This window comes from Indicator indicator, chromosome 3 (assembly GCF_027791375.1).
Source record: "Indicator indicator isolate 239-I01 chromosome 3, UM_Iind_1.1, whole genome shotgun sequence".
Taxonomy (NCBI): Eukaryota; Metazoa; Chordata; class Aves; order Piciformes; family Indicatoridae; genus Indicator; species Indicator indicator.
In genome coordinates, this window is record NC_072012.1 from 1,417,560 (window position 1) to 1,429,184 (window position 11,625).

The window sequence follows — 11,625 nt, forward strand, 5'->3', positions numbered from 1 at the left end:
CTCTGTTGCACTGAATCAGCCCTTTATAAGATAGCACACAATCACACACAAGTGTTGCCCTGTCATGGTGTTCCGAGAGCTCCTCCGGTCCTCACACACCTTTGTGTGCTTTGAGACTTCATTGAGTGCTGCCCTTTGCTGCTCATTACTCTGTGTGGTAGGTTGAAATTACCCCCACTACCCCCACCCCCAGCTGATTTGGAGACACTACCCCCAAAATAAAATTGCTCAGACCAGCTGAGTTTGGGATGGAAGCAAATGAAGCACTGTTTACAAGCATTAGAAATACGAAATGCAATGAGTATGTACTAAATACACAATATACACACAATGTAGAGATATTTACAAGACAGAAACTCCTCCTGTAGCCTTCCATATTTACCAAGGTTTTGTGTAACATTGCCAGCATCCCGAATCACCTGGCCCTGTGCTCCCCCAGAGGCTAGCACACCCAGCTTCTCTTTTGTTTCAGTGCTCTGGTGGGGTTGAAATTACCCCCCAACCAGTTTGGAGAAAACTACCCCCAAAATAAAATCTCCAGACCAGCTCAGTTTGGGATGGAAGCAAAAGAAGCTCTATTTACAAGCAAATTACAATCTAGAAATGCAATGAATATGTCCCGAATACACAATAGATGTACAATATAGAGACATTTACAAATTATAAACAACACAGAAACTCTTCAGACCCCCTGGAGGGATCCAGGGGACCCCTTCACCTCCTCCCCCACTCCCTTCCTCCCTCCTGTTACCTCACACAGTAGTAAAACTGAGATTCCCTGGCAAGGCCACAAGAGAGAGAGAACTTGCAAGCAGAAGCCACAGAAGAAGAAAAGAAAGAAAATTGTTTCTGCCTCTTCTCTATAACCCCATTAGCAAGCCAATGAATTCTATAGACCTTAGCATCATTTTCCTTTTGCATCCAATGATAATTTAATTTCATTTCAGCCTTTGCAGTCAGGAACTAGGCTAAAGTTGCCCCTTCAGACTGCAACACTGAAATATTTTTTGCTAGCCCCTTCTGCTAGCAGTGATGCTACTGTATAAATTACAACCAAGGGGGGTTTGGAGAGTGTTAATGGTCCTTATCTGTTCTAAATGGAGAGGCATTAACTTCCACCAAGTGACTTGCCTGGATTTAGGTGTGGATATACCTGCTCAAGGCAGGGTAGTTAAGAGCAGAGTCCTAAGCACGTAATGGAAATTAACTATCAAGAAAAAATAATTATCCAGCCAAGTGCACTGAAGAGTAACTCAGAAGACTACACTAAGAAAGAGATTTAAAAACAAAAAAAAACAAATTATATCAATTATTTACACAATTATGTACAATTATGTTGATTATATACACATTATCTACACAAGTAGTAGAAATACAACAAGGACAAGTGTAGAGCCTTGCATCTGGGAAAGAACAACACCACGGACCAGGACAGGTTGAGGACTGACCTGTTGGAGGGCAGCACAGGGACTTGGGGGGCCTGGTGGACAGAAGGATAGCCATGAGCCAGCAAAGTGCCATTGTGGCCAAGAAGGCCAATGGTATTCTGGGCTGTAATTATGGTTAGTAGGTCGAGAAAGGTTCTCCTCGCCTCCCTCTCTACTCTGCCCTGCTGAGGCCACATCTGGAGTATTGTGTCCAGTTCTGGGCCCCTCAGGTCAGGAAAGACCTCAGGGAACTGCTTGAAAGAGTCCAGCACAGAGACACAAAGATGATGAAGGGAGTGGAACATCTTCCTCATGAGGAGAGGCTGAGGGAGCTGAGGGCTCTGTAGCTTGGGGAGGAGGAGCCTGAGAGGTGACCTCATTGCTGGTGATAAAGATGTGAAGAGTGAGTGTCGGTAGGACACAGCCAGGCTCTGCCCAGTGGTGTCCAATGATAGGACAAGGGGCAATGGGTGCAAGCTGGAGCAGAGGAGGTTCCATGTGAACATAAGGAAAAACTTTTTCCCTGTGGGGGTGACAGAGCACTGGAACAGGCTGCCCAGAGAGGTTGTGGAGTCTCCTTCTCTGGAGACATTCCAAACCCACCTGGATGCATTCCTGTGTGCCCTACTCCAGGTGATCCTGCTGTGGCAGGGGGGTTGGACTAGATGACATTTCAAGATCCTTTCCAGCCCCTAACATCCTGGGATTGTTAGATTCTATGAATACTCACTTACTGAGACTTCTGAAAACTTTTTAACAGCAAAACTATATTAGAAAATAACCACTTCTGTAAGAAAACAACCACAATACAGAACACACCAGTCCATACTGTGAAAATGCATAGTGTTATTTTAGCAAGTTACAGAGTTTAAAATAAAATAAAATTAAACATCTTGATATAGTTGTATACTGCAGTCAGATTTAATCTGCCCCACAGTTTTCCAACCTAACATTTGACAGGACTGAATTTCACACACAGGTTACACAGTTCATCAGGACTATAAACACAGATGAGAAAATAACCCACCTTCAGAGCAAGGGATACAAATGTGCCCTGCTTTGGACTGGATCCACTGTCTTCATTAGCAAAACACACTTCTGTCTTCACTGAATTGGTAGTTTCAATGAAGAATGGCACCTGGACAAGCTGGAGAGGTGGCCCAGGTGAACCTCATGAGGCTCAACAAGAGCAAGTGCAGGGTTCTGCACCTGGGCTGAACAATCCTCACTCTCAATACAGACTGGGGGAGGAGGGGATAGAAAGCAGCCCTGTGGAAAAGGACTTGGGGGTGCTGATGGATGAGAAGCTGGACAGGAGCAGGCAGGGTGAGCTTGCAGCACAGAAGGCAAACCACAGCCTGGGCTGCATCCAAAGCAGCATTGCCAGCAGAGCCAGAGAGGTGATTCTGCCACTTTGCTCTGCTCTGATGAGACCTCCCCTAGAGGACTGTGTGCAGGTCTGGAGCCCTCAGTATAGGAAGGACATAGACCTGATGGAGAGGGTCCAGAGGAGGGCCATAAAAATGCTCAGGGGGTTGGAACAGCTCTGCTGTGAGGACAGGCTGAGGGAGCTGGGGCTGTTCAGCCTGGAAACGAGGAGGCTCCAGGAAGACCTAAGAGCAGCCTGCCAGGACCTGAAGGGGCTACAGGAAGGCTGCAGAGAGACTGTTTGCAAAGGCCTGCAGGGAAAGGATGAGGGACAATGGCTTCAAACTAGAGCAGAGCAGATTGAGATTGGATGTGAGGAACAAGTTCTTCACTATGAGGGTGGTGGAACCCTGGACTAGGTTGCCAAGGGAGGTGGTTGAGGCTCCTTCCCTGGAGATATTGAAGGTGAGGCTGGAGGAGGCCCTGGGCAGCCTGATCTAGTTGGGGATGTCCCTGCTGAGCTCAGGGAGGTTGGACTGGATGAGCTTTGAAGGTCCCTTTCAGCCCAGACCATTCTATGAGTCTAGGAAGAATTCAAGCCAGCCCCATTTTGTAGTGCACTCCTGATTTCCTAAAGATTAGCAAACCTAAAGGAAGAGCTGGACAATAAAAGGTTAGGGGTAGTTCCTCTTTTCTGAGAACCATCTCCACTGCTGCTCAAGAACCTCACTCGGGTCTTGAAGATGAAACTGTGGAAGTATGTGTCTGGCCAGAGCGGGAGCTTGATCGCCATCGTTGCAGAGTCAGGACATCAGGGAAAGGAAACATTTGTACCATCAGGTTTTCTCCGTACACTTTCGAGCTCCGCGGTAGGTAAAGCTTCACCAGGGGAGCGAAGCCCTCTAGTGGGTGACCAGTAAATAGCCTTTCAGTAGCAAACAGACACCCAGGCAGACTCCAGACTGATTCCATGGGGATTTCTCTTGTAGAAAGCAAGTCCGTGGGGATGACACCACTCTGCACAATCAGTGGGGCATTTTTATGGGACCAGAGTTCAGTTCAAGCATTTTTTTATTATGCTCAGAGACTTTTGGTTGGAGAAATGACATGCAGATAGCATCTCTGGATATGTTAGTAGCAATGGGAGGTTTTATTTTCAGCCTTTCCATAAAAGAACAGTAAGACAAAAATCCTGCATTGTTATATAAACTGTCCTATGGGCAATAAAACCTGATACATATATTTTCTCTCTAACTGCAAAATCTGCCCCTAAGATTACTGGCATCAGGAAATTGTCTCTCACTGCCTCCCTGAGTTTTACATCACAGCAACTTTGTGTCCTCTCTTTTCTCCTTCATTGGGCTGCTCTGACAGCTAGGCAAGGGTCAGTCTTGAACGAGTCACAGCACGGTGTATGTGCCAACTGGCAGGCCAGCACACAGTTCCTAAGCAGTGAGTGAGCCATTGCTTTTCAGTCACCACACAAGCCAAGCAACTAAAGGGCTTATTTTTCCACAGCTGAAGCTAATTACCATCTATCAAGATGCCAGTTTTCCCAAAACTCATGGGAATTGAAGTGATCACATTTGAAGTTAGCCCTGCATAGGATTTTTTTTTTCTTAGAAAGCCAGGCTAGGAGGTAGAACATCGCAGTTTTCAGCAGCCAAACAGCTAGAATAATCTGTGAGCAACTCTACTACAAGGTGGAAACTCTGAGGAACTCACTGCATAAGAAATGTATCAAATCTGAGGGTGCAGAAAGTGGATGCTGAGGAAAGCAAACCATGCATCTTGCCAAAGAGACAGGAAGTGCCTGGAACAGAATATCCCTCTTGTGGCCTTCCAGGATCTGAAGGGGGCTACAAGAAAGCTGGGGAGGGACTTTTGAGGGTGTCAGGGAGTGACAGGGCTAGGGGGAATGGAGCAAAACTAGAAGTGGGGAGATTCAGTTTGGATGTTAGGAAGAAGCTCTTCAGCATGAGAGTGGTGAGACACTGGCACAGGTTGCCCAGGGAAGTGGTGGAAGCCTCATCCCTGGATGTTTTTGCAGCCAGGCTGGATGTGGCTGTGAGCAACCTGCTGTAGTGTGAGGTGTCCCTGCCCATGGCAGGGGGGTTGGAACTGGATGATCCTTGAGGTCCCTTCCAACCCTGACAATTCTATGATTTCATTTGCTTAAGGCAAGAGAAAATATCTTGGTGTGTAAATGTGATAGAATATACAGTCCCCTCTGCTTCCATGGGAGCATGAGGGGTTTAAATCAGAGTTCCATCCAGGTCATGTAATGCAGTATTTTGTGGCAGACCCTGACAGCTAAACTGGGAGATGAATGGAGAATTCCTTTTCAGAAGGAATTTGTTCAAACCCACCATTTAACTCTTGAATAAATACACTTCAATGCCTTTCAGCAGAAGAAGCAGGCATAACAGATATTAACACACAAAAAGCCACGAGAACCTATTTTCCTCAATTAGAGCAAACAGGCCAAAGCTCCCCAGCTCACAAAGATGGTCTAAATTTATGTTCACTTAGTACATTGGAATGAATTACCAAGTATGAGAAGAAATACTGCATTAACAGAGAGCCTAACAAAAACCGCAAGTATCAAAGTTCTCCTGTAACAATTTCAGTATTGGTGAGATACAGAAACACCAGACTTAAAGAGCAATACAGCAGAAGCTCAGCTCTGTTACTGAGACTCAATTTTTCTTCCAGTTCCTCTCGAAGTTGGTTTTCAAAAAGGAAGTAACAGCCCAGAGCTGTGCCCAAGCCTGTTAGGGTCAGCTCATGTTCAAGGCCTCGATTACTTGCAACTATTCCAAGGGACAGAATTAGCCTTTCCAACAGCCTTTTGATAGTACAACCCACATCTAACTCAGAACATCACTCTTCTTTTTTGTCCCTTGGAGATGACTTCCAGAATGAAGGTCTTCAGTTTCAGTGGACCAAAAAAGGAACATCTCTCAGTTCTTTTTGTATTTGATACACAGATGCACACACTATCTACCTCTCTGAAAATTAGCTGTGTTTTCAGCTCCAGTTTTTTCCCTATGTAATTCCTTAAGGCCTTCAAACAACCTCATTAGTTCATGGCATAAGCAACAGTCTAGCTTCATCAGGGATTTCTATCATTGAACATTGTTTTCCAGGGTGCTTGTTTTGTGTGAACATATGGTTGAAGCACGAATAATTTAGGTCCTATCTTATTTCTAACATATTTACAAAACACTGTTTCTGAAACAGAATGTATGAGGTTTGATACTAAAAAACAAAAAAACACCTTACATTTAGACATAGTAATCCAGCAAACTCTGCCACTGTATTATTTGGTATGGCAAGAGTTCAATAAACCTTCCTCCCCTGCCCCCACAATTACTTTGGTTTTGACAGTGTAAACTTTCTAACTTCAGAACAGCTGCCTGCATAGCTGCTTTAGCACTGTGTTGAGGGTGAATTCCTTATCACTATGCAAGCAGCTTCAAACAAAAGCACTACATGCTGATGGACAATACACATGAAATCCTGCAGTGGTGTTTGTAACTTCACTGTGTGGTATTTTGGGTGAATACACGCAGAAAATGGAAAGTCCTTTGCAAGAATAAAAAAGGCCAGTGCTGAAGTGTATGTGGAAGGATGCTTCATGTGCTGTGTAATGCTAGGGCAGCACACTGCAGCAAGTGGCAAACATGGGGGACAGAAATTACCAGCTACAGATCAGATCCACACTGGTACACATTATGCACAAAGTCTGCAACAAGGCTCAGGTAGATGTTTTAACATGGGAAGAACACAGGATTACTCTCCTTGGTTCCTAACACCATGAAGGGTGAGCATGCAGGTACTGGGAAAGGACTGCATTAACTTACACTTACAAGAGTAAAGACTGAACTTTTTGTTACAAAAGCACAGAATCAACCAGGTTGGAAGAGACCTCCAAGATCATCCAGTCCAACCCTATCTAATCAACAATCTATGGCACTAAGTGCTTCATCTAGGCTTTTCTTAAACATCTCCAGGGATGCTGACCCCACCACCTCCCTGGGCAGCACATTCCAACGGCCAGTCTCTCTTTCTCTGAATAACTTCCTTCTAAGATCAAGCCTAAACTTCCCCCTACACAGCTTGAGACTGTGTCCTCTCCTTCTGCTGCTGGTTGCCTGGGAGAAGAGACCAAACCCCACCTGGCTACAACCTCCCTTCAGGGAGTTGTAGACAGCAATGAGGTCTCCCCTGAGCCTCCTTTTCTCCAGGCTGAACACCCCCAGCTCCCTCAGCCTCTCCTCACAGGGCTGTGCTCCAGACCCCTCCCCAGCCTTACTGACCTTCTCTGGACACCTTCCAGCATCTCAACATCTTTCTTGAATCGAGGAGCCCAGAACTGGACACAGGACTCAAGGTGTGGCCTAACCAGTGCTGAATACAGGGCAGAATGACTTCCCTGCTCCTGCTGGCCACACTATTCCTGATACAGGATGCCTACACAACTGCTACACTGTTGCATGTATCCACCAAAAACTAGGCCTTCTTCGTGCTTTGATCATAGAATCAGAGCATGGTCTGGGTTGCAACAGACCTCCAAGGGTCATCTAGTCCAAACCCCTCTGCTGTCAGCAGGGGTATTCTCAAGTAGATCAGGTTGCCCAGAGCCCTGTCAAGTCTATGAGTTGGGGAATGGGGCCCCAACCATCTCCCTGGGCAACCTGCACCAGTGTTCCACCACCCTCATAGTGAAGAAATTGTTCCTAACATCCAATCTTTAAATCTGCTCCTCTCCAGCTTAAAGCCACTGCCCCTTATCCTGTCCCTGCAGGCCTTTGCAAACAGTCACTCTCCAGCTTTCTGTAGCTCCCTTCAGGTACTGGCAGGCTGCTCTTAGGTCTCCCTGAAGCCTCCTTTTCTCCAGGCTGAACACCCCCAGCTGCCTTAGCCTGTCCTCATAGCAGAGCTGCTCCAACCCCTTGATCAATCTCGTGCCCCTCCTCTGGACCCTCTCCATCAGGTCCATGTCCTTCCTGTACTGAGGGCTCCAGACCTGTACACACTACTCCAGGTGAGGTCTCAGCAGAGCAGAGCAGTGGCAGAATCCCCTCGATTCTGCCATCGATCTGCTGGCCACACACCTTTTGATGCAGCCCAGGATGTGACTGATCCCAATACATTCAACAAGAGAAAGCCTTTCCTTACTCTCAAGACTTACTCAGAAGGCACAGAACTGCCAACATTCCTCCACTATGACTTTAATACCAATCAATCTATTAATCTTAACACACAGAGAAAAAAAAAAAACTATTTCTGTAAAAAGAAAGATAGCATTTAGAAACATGAAATTTACCAAATTCTCTTTCATGTTTATTGACTTTCACATGAGTATGTAACAACTTTAACGGTAAGACTTCTGGTAGCGTGCACGGGCACCAGGTCCTCCAAATTTCTTGGACTCACAACGGCGAGGATCAGCAACCAGCAGAGTCCTATCATACTGAATTAAAATATCCTTGATCTCCTTTTTGGAAGCTTCATCAACATCTGTTCAAAAAAAAAAACCACACACCAGAAAACCTTCAGTTTAGGAAGTTTCAGATGGAACAAATCCATATGCCATATATTTTCACTTAAGGCTAATACACCAATCAAAGCAACTTACATTTTTGGTAGTAAGCCACCAAGGCTTTGGAAATAGCTTGACGGATAGCTGTTAAAAAAACAAAGATAATGGATCAGCAAAGATTGCAGATGTACTTAAAGCACTTGCTGTCTTTTTTCTTGCCAGGTAGTCCTTTCCCTCCCTAATCTCCCCTCCAAAACACTCAAACACTTCAGCAAATCCAGGGAAAACTGTACTCAGAAACCACCCACAGTTCCTGTGTTGATTTGACAACCACTAGCTAAACAAGGAATTGTACAAGGGCTCACCTTTTCTTTCAAATATTAACACAGGTTCATCTTCTACCTACAGGGAGTTAACTTCCAAAACCCTCAGAAAGAGTTCTCTGAAATGTCTGTACTTTTCAACAAGGATAAAATTCATCTGAGTGTTCAGTGACTAAGGTGGCAAAAGTGGCAACAGGATAGCACGAGCAGTGAAACAAGCCTGTAGCATAGTAACACCGTAATCAGAACTCAGAGCAGGAATATGGGAGTAACTGTAAAGATGTTGTTAGGCTGTTATCTGTCAGAATATCAAGACCCAGATTTTGAGGAAAATCTGAGTTTTCTGAAGAAAGAATGCAGTGAACTCTAAGACTGAAACATGTCTCTATGCAGCTTCTGCTCCGCTTCACCAGCCTGTACCAAAACTGGAACTGCAGAATAAATCGACCACTTGTAAAGTGCAACTCTGTATCAACCACATCAAACACTCTGAAGCATCTCTACAAAGGAAAAAAAATTGCCTAGCTTTGCAGGTCAGCTGAAGGATGCTTCTGAACAACCTGAAAACTTAAAATTAGTTATCATTTCTAACGATAAATCTCCTTTTCCTCTCCTAAAATATTTGTTCTCAGGTGCACTCGAACTGTCCTGTCACACTGCAAGACACAAAGACTATTTCCTCAAAACTTCATCAGCTGCACCTCATCCATGTTACAGCTTTGCAGATAATAAGCCCTTGTGACAAACAACATTTGTGCAACGCAGAAAGAAAACAGAACATCAAGATGCACAAGATACTGTTCTGAAGTCAAGCTCTTTGCTATGTGGTTAGACCTGTTTGAGGCCACACTCAAAGATCTCACACATAATCTTACCATAGATTTGTGCTACGTGGCCACCACCCTTTACACGGACTCTGATGTCAACACCAGCAAACCGTTCCTTCCCCAGGAGGAGGACAGGTTCAAGCAGCTGGGAAACAAAACAGTACGAAAATTAATTTGTGATGAAGAACAAGGCTAAGAGCTCATGGCAGGTTTACCTGATGTGAATTATTGCATGTTCTGAAAAGATGGAGCCTTGACTTTATGAGCACACCCCCAAACACACCTCTTGCAGAGTTCTTTGACATCTACCAGTGCTGCTTTGAGACGAACTTACTGAAACCTTGAATTATTTGTTAGGCTTCAAAAATCACATGGGAGAGCCAAGCACGTGGGAATTAAGAGCAATGGAATAATTTAAGTATAATGTCATTAACTACACCAAGATTACAAAAATAAATGATGTTTATGAAAATTGAAGAGCTGGAGTAATTTGTGGGTAGCTTCCTCCACTATTTATTACGCTTTATCTAGACAGCTACGTATTATCTCAGCAGTGTTCAAACAACTACTTTGTCAAATCCAAAGAATCTTTCACATAAGAGTGATTTAAATCTCTCACTTCAATTAAAACAACAGACATGAAGGGCTGAAAATACTTCATATATTTCTATTGACATACAGGAACCCAGTAAAGCAGAAGGCTCACTCTTGCCAACTAGACAATCTTAGGACAGTTTTATGAATTTACATAATAGTGTCTATATTTCATGCAAGCATGAAACACACAACCAAAACCTTAGTACTGTCCAAAACACCAGCAACTTTTCTTCATCTCAAAGCAATTATGCATCTAACAGTATGTTATCCTCCAAGGTGGAGGAGATGAAGGATGCTTACTTTATATTGCAGAGTTCTGGGCTCAATCATTTCCAGAGGTCTTCCATTCACTTTAATGAGGCCATTTCCTCTCTTGCAGTGGGCAACAGCAGTTGCTGTTTTCTAAAAATCAAAATGTGTGTTAGTGCAGCCCTTTGCTTTTGTACCAGCAGCGTGGATTTCTACTTCGCAATCTAAAAATATTTAGTTTATATGTAAGATTAACAGCTCACACTGAGCAGAACAGCATATTCTTCATAAAATTTCCAGAAACTACTCGTAACATTAAGGTACCCTCTTAATAAAATTACAGAATGTTATACAGTTGTAAAGACCAACATAAGTAAGGGAAAGATACCCTCTTCATTCTGCCACATGACATTTTTAAGACGTATTTCCTTACAACAGCCTGTTAAACACGAATTCGTGCCACGGGATCCCAACAATGCGAACTTTACGCTCCCACATCGTAACACGGTTCTCGAACACGCGCAATGAGACAGGCCCCACTAGTCTGGGGACGCCAGCCGCGGCCACTCCAAGTTCCCCCGAGAGCAGCGCTCCGAGCTAGAGGGCTCGGGCCCACTCCCTAAGAATGTCTCTCCTCCCGTTCCTGCATGAGCGGCACGCTCCAGCACCTACGGCGCTGTACACGTGGAGCTGCCGAGCAGGCCTCACCACCGCCGGCCCTCCCGCGCAGCAACCACTCCACACACAGCCTTGGCACGGTGCCGGAGTCGCAGCTCCTGAGCTACCACCGAAGGGTCCCGAACGCTTAAGACAAGAAGACGCGGCCCAGTCCGAGTAGTAAACGAGGCGGGCTGCGGAGTGTCGGGCTCACCTTCCGCCCGAAGACCTGAACGCTCTGCAGGGGGCCCTTGGCCGGCATGACTCCTGCGAAAGACATGAAGGTGGTGTTAGCACTGCCGGAGAAAAAAGAACAGAAGCAGAAGAATGCAGGCCGGAGCCCTCCAGACACTCACCCTTCTCTCAGCGGCGGCACCAGGAAAAGGCCGAACGGGGCTTCCTAACCTCTTCTCAGGGGCAGCCGAGCCGTGAAGCGCGACGCCGTCTTCCGGCAGTGCGACAGAAGGCTTGTACGGCCCTTCCACATCCGGCCGCGCTTTGCGGCTGCGTGGAGCTGCGAAGGGACAGGGTGCACGCCCTCGGTTAGCTGCCGTCCTTCAGGCTTCTGCGGGCGTCGGGGAGGGCAAGAGAGGCCTGGCGCGGCCTGGCGCTGACGAAGCACAGTGTGG

At 45.7% G+C, this 11,625-nt stretch overlaps 1 protein-coding gene across 1 annotated transcript; it reads right to left on the reverse strand.

Moving 5' to 3' along the window:
- Nucleotides 1–8,128: 8,128 nt before the first annotated feature.
- Nucleotides 8,129–11,424, reverse strand: RPS16 (ribosomal protein S16). Its single transcript, XM_054399468.1, has 6 exons — nt 11,353–11,424; nt 11,211–11,263; nt 10,391–10,492; nt 9,542–9,638; nt 8,440–8,487; nt 8,129–8,321 (listed from the first exon to the last, which is right to left on the reverse strand). Exons 2-6 carry the CDS (start codon nt 11,256–11,258, stop codon nt 8,176–8,178), a joined length of 441 nt encoding a protein of 146 aa, XP_054255443.1. The 5' UTR covers nt 11,259–11,263; nt 11,353–11,424; the 3' UTR covers nt 8,129–8,175.
- Between the last annotated feature and the right edge of the window lie 201 nt (nt 11,425–11,625).

What these genes read in the sequence shown, in the direction of transcription:
- RPS16 (XM_054399468.1), bottom strand. Translation starts at nt 11,258, where the DNA reads ATGCCGGCCAAGGGCCCCCTGCAGAGCGTTCAGGTCTTCGGGCGGAAG. An exon ending in TTCAGGTCTTCGGGCGGAAG is followed by an intron (nt 10,493 to 11,210) that starts GTGAGCCCGACA and finishes TTTGATTTTTAG; the next exon opens with AAAACAGCAACTGCTGTTGC. An exon ending in CCAGAACTCTGCAATATAAA is followed by an intron (nt 9,639 to 10,390) that starts GTAAGCATCCTT and finishes TTTGTTTCCCAG; the next exon opens with CTGCTTGAACCTGTCCTCCT.